Source organism: Natator depressus, chromosome 1, assembly GCF_965152275.1.
Source record: "Natator depressus isolate rNatDep1 chromosome 1, rNatDep2.hap1, whole genome shotgun sequence".
Lineage (NCBI taxonomy): Eukaryota > Metazoa > Chordata > Testudines > Cheloniidae > Natator > Natator depressus.
Window position 1 is genome coordinate 207072023 of NC_134234.1, and position 15658 is coordinate 207087680.

Sequence of the window (15658 nt, forward strand, 5' to 3'; positions counted from 1 at the left end):
CCCCAGGGAAACCAGCAGTGCCTCAGAGCAGCTCCCAACTTTTTCCTCCAACTCCTGCCTCTGCCTCTCCATGCCTGGCTTGCTGGCTCAGCTGCTCTACAGGGAGGGGCCCTGCTGCATCATGTGACTGAGCAATCTGGGGAGGCATGTGACCCTGCATGTGCCCCCCCCCCCGACCCGTGGCCTCTGGATGCAGCCAAGGGAGACATGGAACAACTTCAGATCTGGCCTCATTGGAAGGTTGGGAGGCTCACCTTACAGTTCTTCCACCAGTACTTCCTCTTTAGCTTTCCTGCACTAGTTTTAAACACTGAGGCACCAGCCTCAAGTGCCTCTGCCTTGCCATCCATCTCGGTCAGCCTGATGTCTCGATCCAGCACTTTCTCCACATTCACACTCATTATGCTCACCACCTGCAAAAGAAAAAGGAAAAAAAGCAGAATGTGTTACCACTGGCACAGAGGGAGGCAAAAAAGCAAGAATGGGATTCTAGTCCATCACACTAGTCCTAGACACTATGAGAATACAAATTAGTAGTAAGAGACCAAGCTCATGAGACTTACCTCCTCCATCTGGGCCTGGGACTGCTGCAGCCGAAGGTTACTACTCATGTTGGGGGGAGGCCCAGGGGGACCCCCACCAAGAGCACCCCCTTCTGGGGCCCCAGGAGCAGATTGCTGAGCTGGATCAGACCTGATGAGACAAGGAGACATACCCAACAGAGGAAATAGAGTAATATGGGTCCATCTATGAACCTCAGATTTGAGAGAAAAACAGAACTCAGAAGTCAAGTCCCAAACTGAAAAGCCAGGAAAAAGCTCAAGAACAGATACAGGATCTCAAACTGGGAGAGGATATGTAGTGAGTTTCCATGTGGGGGGAAGCTGTCAATCCTGGGTCCAGAACTTCTGAATATTTTCATTAATGATTTGGATAATGGCATTGAAATTATGCTTATAAAATGTATGGATGATACCAAGCTGGGAGGAGTGGCAAGCACTTTGGAAGATAAGTTTAGAATTGAAAGTGACCGTAACAAATTGGATAACTAGCTTGAATTCAGCAAGATGAAATTCACTAAAAACAAGCGTGATGTAGTAGACATAGTTCACAACTCCAAATGCACAACTACAAGATAGGGAATAACTAGCTAGGTCAGGAGTGGCCAACCTGTGGCTCTGGAGCCACATGCAACTCTTCAGAGGTTAATATGCAGTCCCTTGCACAGGTGCTGACTCCAGGGCTGGAGCTACAGATGCTAACTTTCCAGTGTGCCAGGGGGTACTCACTGCTCAACCCCCTGCTCTGCCCCAGGCCCTGACCCTACTCCACCCCTTCCCTCAAGGCCCCTGCCCCTTCCCCCAAGCCTGTCATGCCCTCGCTCTTCCCCCTCCCCCACAGAACCTCCTGCACATGCGAAACAGCTGATTGCAGCAGGCGCTGACTGGCAGGGCTGTTGGCAGGCACTGGAGTTGATGGGGGGCTGCTGACGTATTACTGTGGCTCTTTGGCCATGTACATTGGTAAATTCTGGCTCCTTCTCAGGCTCAGGTTGGCCACCCCTGGGCTAGGTGGTAGTACTGCTGAAAAGGATCTAGGAGTTATAATTGATCACAAATTGAAAATGAGTCAACAACATGATGCAGTTGCAAAAAAGAATATATCACAGAACGACATTAGCAACAGGAGTGTTTTATGTAAGACACAGGAGGTAATTGTCCCACTCTGCTCAGCACTGATGAGGCCTCAGCTGGAGTCCTGTGTCCAGTTGTGGGCACAAGATGTGGACAAACTGGAGAGAATACAAAGGAGAGCAACAAAAAAGGCAAGGTTTAAAAAACTTTACCTATGTGGAAAGGTTAAAAAAATGGGTATGTTTAGTCTTGAGAAGACTAGTGAGGGGGAACCTGATACAGGCTTCCAATATGTTAAAGGATGTTAGAAAATTGTGATCAATTGTTCTCCATGTCCACTGAGATAGGAAAAGTAATAACGGGCTTCCTCTGCAGTAAGGGAGAGTCAGGCGAGATATCCAGAATAGGCTTTCAAGTGAGGTTGTGGAATCCCCCATCACTGGAGGTTTTTAAAAACAGGTTGGACCTGACTTATGTTTACTTGTCCCAGCCTCAATGTAGGGGGCTTAACTTGACCTCAAGATCCCTTCCTGACCTGCATTTCTATGATTCTATGTCACACAGCTGCCTAATGCCAGGCAACAACAAATAAGGGCCAACTTTAAAGAAAAGAAACAGAAGCGAGGGAAGGGAATTGAATCTAGCAGTAAACCTGCACATGTGCATGCAGGACTGGAATCACAAGGCAGGCTGTTGAGATCTGCCCAGCTGGACAACACAAGTATCTTGCTGCCCCCACAGTCAGCTTTAACTGATTTCTGCCATTTAGGAATCAAGGCTGCATTTCCCTGTCTAGGAAGCCAATCCAGGGACTGCAGCTACTTGAAGCATTCATCGCACAGGACCACGACAAACTTTCCCCTCCCACATCATCCAAGAAACTAACCAGCACCACCCCACCACTTGAGCAGGGACAACTAGAGCCTGCAGATTTTTCTTTTATGGGGGGGGGGGGCACTCTCAGAGCAGCTCCCTGGGCCTCACAGGGCAGACAAGCCACCTCCCAATCCTAGACAAGCCTCTACAGGGGGAGGCGAGCCCATTCCAAACGCCATTACAACCTGGGCAAAGAGACACTACCCCCACCCTTCCCCTCATACGCACCCCTTACTTTCAGCTGTATGGAGCCAGACACACCTAGTGCCTTGCCTGACAGACACCACTCATGGGCAGGGGTGCACGAACCAGGATCCCCAGGCAGTCCCCTAGAACATGGGACTCCATGGTGGAGCCTCTGCCTAGGACACCTGCACAGCAAGAGAGCCCCGGCCTCTGAGCCCTTGGGCGGGGACTGCGGGGGCCAGGGGAAGGCTGCTGGGGGCGAGACACGACACACGAGCTGCTGCTGCTGGCCGGGCAGAGCAGGGCAGGCTGGCGTGAGCACGGGCTGGAGAAGTGCAGAGGCCGCCGTGCAGGGCGGGTCTGGCCACAGACGCTGATGGGACCCAGGCAGAGGTGCAGGAAGGGCCATGTCGTGCCAGCCGAGACTCCCACCAATTGAGGGGAGGGGGGCCAGTCCTGAGGCTGCCGGGGAGAGGCGGCCGGTGGTGGCACGCAGGCAGCCCCTTGTCCCAGGGAGATGGCGGGTCCATCCTGCGGGCCAGAGGAGCCTCCCCTCCCTGCAGGCCGCTCAGCCCCACGCGAGACTGCAGCAGAGATCGGGGCCGCTGCCATCACTTCGCACGGGGGCAGTGCCCAATCCCCGCTCAGGGGCCGCGGAGCCACAGCTGCTACAATGCGCCACTCGGCGCCGGCACCCTGGGGAGCGCGGCTCTGCGCCCGCCCCAGCGCCGCGCCCCCCGTACTCACATGGCTCGGCGCTGCGCCGGGCTGAGAACGCGCACTCAGAGCTCCGCGTCTACCCCGGCTCCGCTCCTCCGCCAGCCTGGACTTTCAGCTCTCGCGCCGCCACGCCCCCGCCCGCCTCCCCTTTATACTCTGGCGATATTTGACCACGCCCACCCCGGCCCAATCAACGCCGCCAGCGCACACGGCCACGCCCCCTCCTGTCTGCAACCGTCCCTTCACACCGGCGGCCCAGCGCTTCCCTCAGCGCCAGCCTCGGCACCCTGTGAGTCCGGCCGCTCCCCCGCGGTCCGCACAACCCAACAGCTCCACCCCAGCGCCCGGCCAACCGCCGCCTGGCGGCGCTCCAACCCGCAGCCTCCGTTCCGGCCCACTCAGAACGTTCGCTGCCCGGTCCCCAGACCGACCACCGTGCCCTCCTCTGGCCTCGCGCCGCCGCACGTTCAGGCCACGCCCACCACTTCTAAGGGACGATTAACCCTCCCGCCGAGGGTTGGCACGGGCGTGGCGAGGCAACCCCTCCAGTCCCCACGCCCTGAATTCAGAGAAAGCTGCGCAGCGGGAGCGGGAGCCGGATGATGGGTGTTTACACGGGAAAGAAGAGGACCCTGTAAACTAGAGAAAGAAGCGCAGAAAATCCAGCCGGGAGCAGACGCAGTCATTGCAGGGCCGAGCTGCGGCCGGAGATCATCAACTGCAGCAAGACGTCATCATAACAGGGGCGTGTGGCCGCGTCAGACTAAAAACAATAATCGCCGCGGCATCACAGCCTGGCGTACCGACGGCACCACAGCAAGGCTCACACGTGGTTCAGCCCTGAGAGAAGCTGGGGCTAAGGACTGTCGCCCCACCCCCCAATGCGGAATACTGACATAGCCTATTTATCGCCCGCCCCCCCCACTTCGTGACTCAGAGAAACTCCACAGCGGCAGGTGACACTAGCCAAATTTCTGCCACACACCCTTCCTCTCCCAAGCATTAGCCGTGATTCCTGGTGCAGGGCTCCAGTGTGTTGATTCATTTGCCTCTCCTACTCTATAGAGATCAACTATTTATTTCAGAAGGTGAAGACAGCTAGGCGGGAAGAGGCTGTTCTAGATTTGATTTCGACAGATAGGGTGGACCTGGTTTTGAATAGGAAAGTGGAAAGCAGCTTGAGTGAAATGGTACAGTTCATGAGTCTAAGAAATGGTAGGAGCGACAACAGCAAAATAAAGACAACGGATTTCAAGAAAGCAGATTTTAGCAAACTCAGGGAGTTTGTAGGTATGATCCCATAGGAAGCATGTCTAAGAGGAAAAATAACTGAAGACAGCTGGTAGTTTTTCAAAGAGACATTATTAAGGGCACAAGAGCAAACTATCCCACTGTGGAAGAAAGATTGGAATTATGGCAAGAGATTACTCTGGCTTAGCCAGATCTTCAATGATCTAAAAATCAATAGTGCTACAAAACATGGAAATGGTCAAATTACAAAGGATGAATATATAAAAATAACACAAGTATGTAGGGAGAAAATTGGAAAGGCACAAAAAAAAGATCAAACTAGCTAGAGACATAAAGGGTAACAAGAAAACATTCTACAAATACATTACAAGCAAGAGGAAGACCAAGGACAGGGTAGGCCCATTACTCAAAGGGGGGGGGGAATAACAGCAAATGTGGAAATGGCAGAAGTGCTTAATGACTTGTTTCAGAGTAGTGTTACGAATTATACCTGATAGGACACACACACAACTGCTGCGAATTATACCTGGCAGGACACACACACAATTGCTGCGAATTACACCTGGTAGGACACGCACACAAATACTGCAAATTACACCCGATAGGTCACGCACACAAATGCTGCGAATTATACCTGATAGGTCACGCACAGTTCGAATCTAGGCTGAGGCACATAAACAAAGTCCACAACTGCAGAGTTCCCAAAAAACACTTCAAGTTTATTATGCTCGAGTGTGGTACCCCCCTGCTAGCCAGGAAGGGACCCCGAATACAGATTATACAAAGGTTATATACTTTTTAGCAAAGCATGTTGCCCTCGTGCATCGGAAACCTTAGCCAATAAACAAACCCTTTTCTTATCTACCACCTATCCCTGCTTGGTGCATTCCTCGTGCTAAACCAGTATGTTAATTACACAGCATGGTCCTAAAGCCATGCATCAGTAACTTTTATTATCAGGATAGGAGGCCTCACATCAAAGGCCAGGAGATAGGGAGTTAGAGACTGACAAAAAACAGATACTGGGAGTCAAGGCAGGCTGGAGACGAGGATTTTCACAGGGATGCAGTGTCTAAGGAACACTCCTCCTGGTGCATGATGTGCTTGCTTGTAGACAATGGTGGGCCCCAAACCAAAATGGAGTCACGTGCTAACTTTTCCTTAACAGTCCTCCCTTTTTTTTTTGTACATCAGTAAGCTATATCGGGGCTGAGTAACTGCGCTGCAGGGTTAGCAACTGCCAACAGCACATACTGCAGCATTGTAGGCATACAAAAAATAACGCAAAAACAATAACAGTCAAAAAAAGTAAATACAAAATACACCGTCCCCATGTCCCCACACCCGGACCTGGAATCCGGACCTCCTGGAATCCGGCGCTGGTAGTGTCGAGGCTGATGTGGTGGAATAGGGCTGCCTGTTGCTGGAGGATGTGGATGTCAGTTTCCACCCTACGGTGCTGATTTACAAATACACAACAGCTTGAGTTGACCAGAGCACAAACCCCGCCCTGGTTTGCAAGAAGATAATCCAGGGCTAGACGGTTTTGCAATGTAGTTTGGGATAGCTGAGTTACTTCAATTTGAAGGGCAGATAGAGCATTTGCAGTAGCATTTGCCATTAGTTCCAAAGCAGCTGAAATGTTAACTACAGCTTTTTTCAGCTCGCTTACTCCCAACCATGGCAGAAACCAACGCACAAAGGAGTGAAAGCCTTTGGGCCGTTGAGAAAGGGGGTTTAAAGGAATACTTCGTCGGTCCCTCCATACTAGATTGCGGATCTCTCCCCGGGTCAGGTTCTGGTGTACTGTCACGGCGGGTACTATAGCCCCTAAGGTACATGTACCACACCATCCTGCTGGGAGAACCTTATAGGCTGTGTGATTGCATAACCAATACCAGCCAGACCCCTCGGGGACTGGCCACGGGGTCCTGGAGTAGGTGGAGGGGCCTCCCGCACCAGAGCTGATTTGGGTGGTGTCCTTACACCCCACAAAATTTCCTACAAAAACTGTATCTTCTATGCCCTTACGTCGTGACACACATAAAGCATAATTACCCTGGGCCACCATATCAATAGACCATATTTGGATTGTAACATTCCAGTTAAATGTAGTATTTGCCCATAGCTTAGTTTGGAGTGTTCGATTAAGGGGGATAGGTACCCCTACCAACAGGACCCCCTGACCCAAATATGTGGGGGTATGAATACAAATCCAACACTGCGTTCGATTTACACCCTGTTTGATAGCGCGGGTTAAATTCAAGAAGCTATTGCCCTCCCATCCTTGTATTGGACTTGGGAATAGGGAGAGGAACCCCCCAGGCAAATGATACCAATGTCGGCATCCTCCTTTATACCATACAAAAAACAACACCACCAATGTAAGTCCGATAAACAGGAACACAAGAAGTCCTGGTGGGCTATAAAGATCCCAATAGCTGGAAAGCTTAGTTCATGGGTTGGTTGTGGTGTTCATTTGCGAAGTGGCTCGTCCAATGGCTTGTCAGGGTCAGGTGGGGGTCCCAGCGCCAACTTAACGTAGTTATGATGGATCCAGGAACCTTTACCTGCAAAGGAGTGGTGGCAGATGGTGGGAGTAATGTTCGTGGCTGTAAGGCGTTTTTGGTATTTATACTTGCCCACAAGCACAGATTCCAGCCCCTGGAATAAACCCACCCCACCACTTCACTGCACATTCCCAAGAATACATCCCGCAACTGCCTCCCTGCCAATGTACAATGCTCCGTCTATGCCACCAAGGCCAATTTTCAGTGTCTTTTGCAGTCAGGAATCCTTGGATCTTGGTGGTTTCAGCAGAGCAGGCGTTTCTTCTTCTCTCTTGGAACAGTCACGGTTTTGCATTATACAGGGGAGAGGTTACTAGCACGTCACCCTGTAGTGCTTTGGTTTCTTTAGCAAATACTGAATGCAGGTTAGCTCTGTCAGTGGACAAGGGAGAGGTTACTAGCACTTCACCTTGTCCTTTTCCCTGCTGTCCAAAAGGAGGAAAGAAAAAAAAAACCAGAAGGAGGGACAGGCTGATCGGTAGTCGAAGTGAAGTCATCTTGAGGTGGAGGGGGTCTTTTTGCAGTAAGAAACATGGGTTCAGGCAGTCAGTTCTTGGCAGTTCACAGCGGTGTTGGTAGTTAGCAGGACTTAGTAAGGGCCTTTCCAGCATGGGGCCAGAGTAGTCTTTTGTTGATGGACCTTTATGTAGACCCAGTTACTTGGTTTTAACAAATGGCAGGTTTGCTCAGGATTCTTGAAGCAGGACTCCTTTCACCTGTAAATACAGAGATCTAACACATTTCATTAATGTCTGGCAGTGTGTTACAGATCTCACAGCTGCTTGGGCACATTCAGGCCCCCCTCTTTCTTGGCTGTTAGCCAAATTCTAGCTGTGAGTAGTGTCCTTGGGCAGGCCAGCGTCTTATCTTTGGACCGAGCCTGCCAGCTACAGCGTTGAATTAGCTCGTCCTCCATTTTATTTCTTTTCCCCTTCTTGGCTTTTATTAACCTGCAAAGGAAACATTTACTTTTCACTCACACACCTTTGTTCAAAAATGAACACGTGTACATTGCCCATTAAACAGCACTTCAGTCTTATTGTTTAATGTATGCCACATACACCCTTCTAGGAAAATGACTTTATTACAGAGCTGTGGAGCAACAAGCCAGGACAAGCACACCCACTTTTGAGGAGTCCACTTGGTACAACCTCTGGTGTCCAATAGCTTTTCTTCCTCCCCAGCCCTCTGGCTAGAAATGTGAGGTAGCCAGAAGGATCTCATGTATAATATGGGGAATGGGTTAACCTTTCATGGCATTGCTTCCAAAGACTGTTGGTGTGCGAATTTTAACAACAATTTTTTTCAATTAAAAGATCTGGCCAATGAAATTTTTTTTTTTTTTACTTAAGCAAATGTATTAAACTTTAGTATATCACATTTTTTTGATATTATCCAAACACTTTGTATTCCAAGTTGAATAAAACAAGTATCTGCATTTTGATTTAACCCTTCTATTTAGTTTTAAACTAAACTGTCCTATGAAAAATTAAACACAGCAATTCTGGCCACAAGACAAACACCACAAGACAGGACACATAGAACACAGAACAGAATGCCTATTGTGCCAGTAAATTCATGAGATGTTGAATTGCTTTTTAGCTGGCATCAGTTTTCTCTGATTTTCTGAAAGACAAAAAGAACATAGATCTACCCCTTCTGGACAGTCAGTCATTGCTTAAAATATTTCCTTTTTATACAAATGCCCTTGTTAATTGCAGGCAAAACAGAGGAATTACACATATTTTTTGTATTTGTTTCATAGGCAGCCCAGGTTTTAGTGACTTCTACCTTATCAGTTAGGTAATTTACATTAAAACAAATGCTTTCCGGCTTGCTTTTGGATCCACTGCTTAAAGATTCTTACTTTAAAAAGGGCACAATAAACTTTACCAGACTTTTGATTGCCTTTTATTTTTAACTCCTGCTGTTAAACACACAGCGACCTGAAAAGGAAGACACCACCTATTGTAGCCCCTTGGAGCCTAATAAGATATTAATTAAGTAGCACTGTATAATTGCATTTCTTTGGAAAAGGGCCCATTTTTTCCAAAATGGCTGCAAAGAAACCAAGAATTCTTTTTCTTTCCAGTATTTCACAAAGTTCAACTGCTTACTTCTTTGCAGCAACTACAGAGTTAACTTCTTACTTTCCTTTCTTAAATTACTTGCTTATTTCCCAAAATGACACCCAATTAACTTAGATTTTACCATTCCAAGTATTATTCCGGGATTTATGTTTTCCATTCCTGTAATTATTTACTCCTCTTTTTCCACTATGACCTCCAAGTTTCCAACCTGTTTTTCAATCTCTCTATCTGTTGCCTGCCCGTTTGGGCCCGATCCTGTTTTTCTCTCTAAACTGTCCCTTCCATGAGCACCAGCTTTGTTTCACTACCAAAATAACAAGGAGGGTGGGCATCTTAACTAGCCCCCAGCCCTCCTGGTCTCTTTTTTTAAATATTCTCACTTACAAGGGCTACCTGAGTCCTCCCCCCATGAGGCTTGTCACCTGGACAGAAAGCACGGCTAATTAGCAAGCAAGGAGGTGACGGGCATAAGTCAGAAAGCCGAGGGTAAGCCGGAGGAGGAGCAGAAGCAGGCATAGCACAGAGCGGGGCTGGAGACCCCTGAGATGAATAAGAAAAGGTGGAGGAAAGAGGACGTCCTTTCGCATGCGCATAAGCCCAGTTGTCCCATACATACCAATAATCCATCTGGGCTGGAGCTTTGTTCTCCAGCCTTTTCCTAAGCGCTGTTAATTTTTCCCCAGCAAAGGAACCATCTGGTGGCCATTCAAAAGATGTTTGAGTTGTTAGTGCTGGCCACTTAACCTCGCACAAGATTACAGCTTTTTTTTTTTTTTAACCTAACCCATGGGTACCAGAAATATTCCCCCAATTCTCGAGAATTTCAGCCAAAGGGGTCCCCTTACTTACACTCTGCCCAGAACCCATAATGGGCTACCAAAAGGACACCAAATGTGCCACCTTATCGCCTAAGCGACGGCTCACACCCCCCCCTCCTCGGAGTTCTCAAAGGTGAACTCACCCTGTGCCGGCTGGAGCTGTCCGAGAGGAGGAGTGTAGTCTCGCTTGTTGGGGCGAGCGTAGAGTCCCATCTGGGTCGCCAAAACTGTTACAAATTTTACCTGATAGGACACGCACACAACTGCTGCGAATTACACCTGGTAGGACACGCACACAAATGCTGCGAATTACACCTGATAGATCACACACACAAATGCGTCGAATTATATCTGATAGGTCACGCACAGTTCGAATCTAGGCTGAGGCACATAAACAAAGTCCACAACTGCAGAGTTCCCAAAAAACACCAAGTTTATTATGCTCGAGCGTGGTGCCCCCCTGCTAGCCAGGAGGGGACCCTGAATACAGATTATACAAAGGTTTTATACTTTTTAGCAAAGCATGTTGCCCTCGTGCATCGGAAACCTTAGCCAATAAACAAACCCTTTTCTTATCTACCACCTATCCCTGCTTGGTGCATTCCTCGTGCTAAACCAGCATGTTAATTACACAGCATGGTCCTAAAGCCATGCATCAGTAACTTTTATTATCAGGATGGGAGGCCTCACATCAAAGATAGGGTGTTAGAGACTGACAAAAAACAGATACTGGGAGTCAAGGCAGACTGGAGACAAGGAGGAGGATTTTCACAGGGATGCAGTGTCTAAGGAACACTCCTCCTGGTGCATGATGTGCTTGCTTGTAGACAATGGTGGGCCCCAAACCAAAATGGAGTCACATGTGCTAACTTTTCCTTAACAGTAGCAGCCGTGTTAGTCCATATCCGTAAAAAGAAAAGGAGTACTTGTGGCACCTTAGAGACTAACCAATTTATTAGAGCATAAGCTTTTGTGAGCTACAGCTCACTTCATTGGGTGCATACAGTGGAAAATATAGTGGGGAGATTTTATATACACAGAGAACATGAAACTTGTTTGTCTTTAAGTGCCACCGGACTCCTTGTTGGTTTTCACCAAGAAAGTTGGTGACAAATGGACGTCTAACATAGTGAATACTTGTGAAAATGAGGTAGGATCAGAGGCTAAAATAGGGAAAGAACAAGTTAAAAATTACTTAGACAAGTTAGATGCCTTCAAGTCACCAGGGCCTGTGGAAATCCATCCTAGAATACTCCAGGAGCTGACTGAGGAGATATTTGAGCCATTAGTGATTATTTTTGAAAAGTCCCGGAGGATGGGAGAGATTCCAGAAGACTGGAAAAGGGCATATATAGTGCCAACCTATAAAAAGGGAAATAAGGACAACCCAGGGAATTACAGACCAGTCAGCTTAACTTCTGTACCTTGAAACAGGACTGGCCTTACCATGGGGCGAACTGAGGTGGCTGCCTCAGGTGCCAGACTGGGGGGGGTGGGGTGAGGCACTTGGACTCAGAGTGTAAAAAATTGTGTCTGCTGCTGGTGCATATGTATTCTCTCTGCTCTAGATGCACAGAGATGGTGGAGTGCTGTGCTGGAGGAAGGAGGGCACAAGAGACATAACAGGCAAGCAGCAGAAAAGGTGAGAGGGAATAACAGAAAGCAGCAGGAGCTGCAGGGAGAGAGAGAGAGAGAGAGAGAGAGGAGGAGCTTCTTAGGTACCTCTCTAGCACTCCCAGGAGCCTGGACTGATTAATACCAGCTTCTCAGGGCGCTTCCTGTTTCCTGCTGCTTCCCTGAACCCACCTGAGGAGAACAGGCAGTCAACTGTAGTAGGAGCCAATTAGGCCCTTAAGACACTGAGGCCCTGCTACCAGCCTGCTTATTTGTCCCCTTCAGTAGAGTGTTGAGAGCCACTATAGCTGGCACAGAACAGCTGTCATGAATGAAAGAAGAAAACACCCCTCTGGGGCAGCATTCAGAAAAAGAAAAAAAGCAAAGGAAGTAAGCAGGAAGGAGCTCTCCTGAGATACATAGACACAAATGTTCATGGTGAGCCTTCTGGTCTCAGTGAGTATGTGAGTGGTGAGGAGATGCCTGATCTTCCAATTAGTCAGAGTGCAGGTGACCTGGCAGCTACTGCAGCACCCATATCTCCATCTCAAATGGATGTAACCATGCACATTCCTGAAGAAAAGTGTAGATCAGAGAAGAGTGTGGTGGAGGCACAAGAAACAGCTGCTCCTGAGTTTAGTTCCTTAAGTCTAGATGATCCAGGACTGTGGACCCACTTAAGCAGTAGCCTGAGGGACTTCCTTGTACTGCATGGGCCACAGCAAGTGAAAAACTTTATGTTCCCCAAAGACAATGAAAATAGAAGTTTCCATCCAACACATTACTGGCGTGAAATCCCCAATGGTGACAAAGTGGAGAGGCCATGGCTTATGTACTCAAAAACCCAGAATGCTGCATACTGTTTTTGTTGCAAACTCTTCCAGTCTAACATTCCAGCCACATTGGGTTCTACAGGAACAAAGGACTGGAAAAATCTGGCTAGAAATCTGGCATGCCATGAGAAGGCACCAAATGACCAGAGAGCAGTTCATAGGTGGAAAGAGCTTGAGATGAGACGAAGGTTAAAGGCCACCATCGATGATCAGCATCAAGAGAAGATTGCATCAGAGTCTCTTGACTGGCAAAATGTTCTGAAAAGGCTCATTGCCATTGTGAGAATGCTTGCTACCCAAAACCTAGCACTGCGTGGCACTTCAGATCAGCTATATGTGCCAAACAATGGACACTTCCTTCCTTTCTTTAAACACAGAAAAGAAGCTTGCAAGAAGTGGAAGATTGGACAAATGACCAGGGAAGAGTATAAAAATATTGCTCGGGCAGGCAGGAGTGAAATCAGGAAGGCCAAAGCACAACTGGAGTTGCAGCTAGCAAGGGATGGGAAGGGTAACAAGAAGGGTTTCTACAGATATGTTAGCAACAAGAAGGAGGTCAGGGAAAGTGGGATCCTTACTGAATGGGAGAGGCAACCTAGACAGATGATGTGGAAAAAGCTGAAGTACTCAATGCTTTTTTTGCCTCAGTCTTCACAGACAGGTCAGTTCCCAGACTGCTGAACTGGGCAGCACGGTATGGGGAGGAGGTGAGCAGCCCTCAAAGAACAGGTTAAGACTATTTAGAAAAGTTGGACATGCACAAGTCCATGGGGCCAGATGCAATGCATCCGAGGGTGCTGAGGGAGTTGGCTGATGTGATTGTAGAGTCACTGGCCATTATCTTTGAAAACTCATGGCGATCAGGGAGGTCCCAGACGATTGGGAAAAGGCTAATGTAGTGCCCATCTTTAAAAAAGGGAAGAAAGAGGATCCTGGGAACTACAGGCCAGTCAGCCTCACCTCAGTCCCTGGAAAAATCATGGAGCAGGTCCTCAAGGAATCAATTCTGAAGCACTTAGAGGAGAGGAAAGTGATCAGGAACAGTCAGCATGGATTCACCAAGGGCATGCGATCCCCCCTTATAAATTAAAAACACTTTTTTATATTTAACACTATTATAAATGCTGGAGGTGAAGCGGGGTTTGGGGTGGAGGCTGATAGCCTCCCCATGTAATAACCTCACGACCCCCTGAGGGGGTCCCAACCCCCAATCTAGATAATACTTAGTTCTGCCATGAGTGCATGGGACTGGACTAGATGACCTCTCGAGGTCCCTTCTACTCCTATGATTCTCCTTGCCATGCCACCTTGCAGTTCCATCTACTACTAACAAATTTTATCTGTTGTGTAGAGATTGTGAAAAAAAATCAGAAAACCCTGAGTTGTGTCACAGTACTGAAAGCAGTTATGCTTTGGGAGGAGATATGTCCTTTATTTTACCCATTCCCTTTAAAAGATTCACTAATGCTGTTTCACCAACATTCAATTTATTCAAGAATTGTTTGGTGTATTTACAGGGCTAAGGTCCCACCAGAGTGGAAATCAAGATGGAACCATAACTAAGATGCCTCCAGATGATACAGATTTAATGAATAAGCCCCTGTAAGTACTTGCATTCATCTTGTAGATGATGAAGCCAGTTAGCTCAGTTCCTAAGAATCAACCATCGTATCTGGAAAAAGATCCCAGTGCCTCTGCAACAGCCCTGGGAACACCCATGATTAGTGTGCATGTAGCACAGGTGTTTTCTACCACCAGTCCTCCAAAGATTCTCAAGATTAAACCTGAGCTGAGGTACAATCTACCCCATCCCATCAAGGGAAAAGGAGAGGTTCTTTCTATATCCCGGCACAGGTTAAGAGCAGATGTAGCATGTTCATAGTTTGACCCACAAACACACCATCCTTTATTAGAATGACAGGATATGAACTACTAATAAAATGAGGTTAAAAAGTTTGGGAAACAAGTTAGGAGAAACTGATAGGATTAGAAAGGGAAAGCAAAGAGACAAGAGGTGTGGAATAGAAGGAATACAGGAGATTTGGGGAAGCAAACAGTGGGTGGCTGCAGGTAGGCTGAGCAGTCAATACATTGCTGCTGGAGCCATATTTTGTATAGCAGAATTTAATAGCTCAAGCATATGCCTTATAGGCTGAAGCAGCAGCAATGGTCAGAAACTCTAAAGCTTTGTCTACACTAGCACTTTTGTCCACCAGGGGTGTGAAAAAACACACACACCCCCCTCACTGACGTAAGTTTCACTGACAAAAGTGCTGGTATGGACAGTGCTATGTTGGCAGGACAGCTCTCTCCTGCTGGCATAGAGCGGCTACATAGGAGACCTTACAGTGGCACAGTGTAAAGTCCGCAGTGTAGACATAACCTCTGGAGCACTCTGATAGGGTTTGTAGCCTCCATAGGAGCAGTGCTTTCAAGCTCTTCCATCAAGGCATGAAGGTACACAAGGTAGAGTAAGAGCCAAAGTTGTAGCCAGGTCTAAGGAGACAGCCCTCTGTCTCCTGACTAGAGACCTATTGCTGACCCTCCTAGGGGCCAGAATTCTTCCATTATGTCCCTCTGCAGACAAAGGGCTCAGCAGCGTTCCATGCTGGGGTACAAACCAAGCAGCAAACGTTTCCAACTCCTGCCTCCCACTGGATCAGAATGGAAACTACTGCTCTCTGCCAGGACACCAGCTAAAACTTCCTCCAAGAGAGCACTGCTACTCCAGTTTCAATTCTCCAGTCACAACTGCTATCCCCACAACTGGAGGAAGGAGGGAAATGAACTCAGTTCTTCTGTCACAACTTCCTTACCGAGACTAACTCTTGATGCAATAACATCTCAATGCAACACTGCTCCTCCTGGGACACCACAGAACTCCTCATTCAGCTCTGTGTCTCCAGTGAGGCTTTGGTACATCAGGGGCTCCCTCTGGCAGAAATTTCAGCAAAGCCAATGAACTGCTGATGCTTCATTACAGAAGAACTAGCATCCACTAGCCCAAGACCCCATCCACAACCAGACATGCTAAACCCGCAAAAAAACTACAGAAATTGGGCTTGT

General features: G+C 48.1%; 1 protein-coding gene across 3 annotated transcripts in view; it reads right to left on the minus strand.

The window, feature by feature from the left end:
* VAMP1 (vesicle associated membrane protein 1) overlaps window positions 1-3574 on the minus strand; it is a 79609-nt gene extending 76035 nt beyond the window's left edge. For 2 of the 3 annotated variants that reach the window (XM_074975369.1, XM_074975362.1), the window contains exons 1-3: window positions 3444-3574; window positions 564-693; window positions 255-413 (exon numbers count right to left, since the gene is read on the minus strand). In XM_074975369.1, the coding sequence (XP_074831470.1) occupies window positions 255-413; window positions 564-693; window positions 3444-3445 (291 nt within the window). In that variant the 5' untranslated portion in view covers window positions 3446-3574. Of the gene's footprint in view, window positions 1-254; window positions 414-563; window positions 729-3443 lie in introns of those variants that run through there. The other variant, XM_074975355.1, reaches the window with a different exon arrangement.
* Window positions 3575-15658: the final 12084 nt, after the last annotated feature.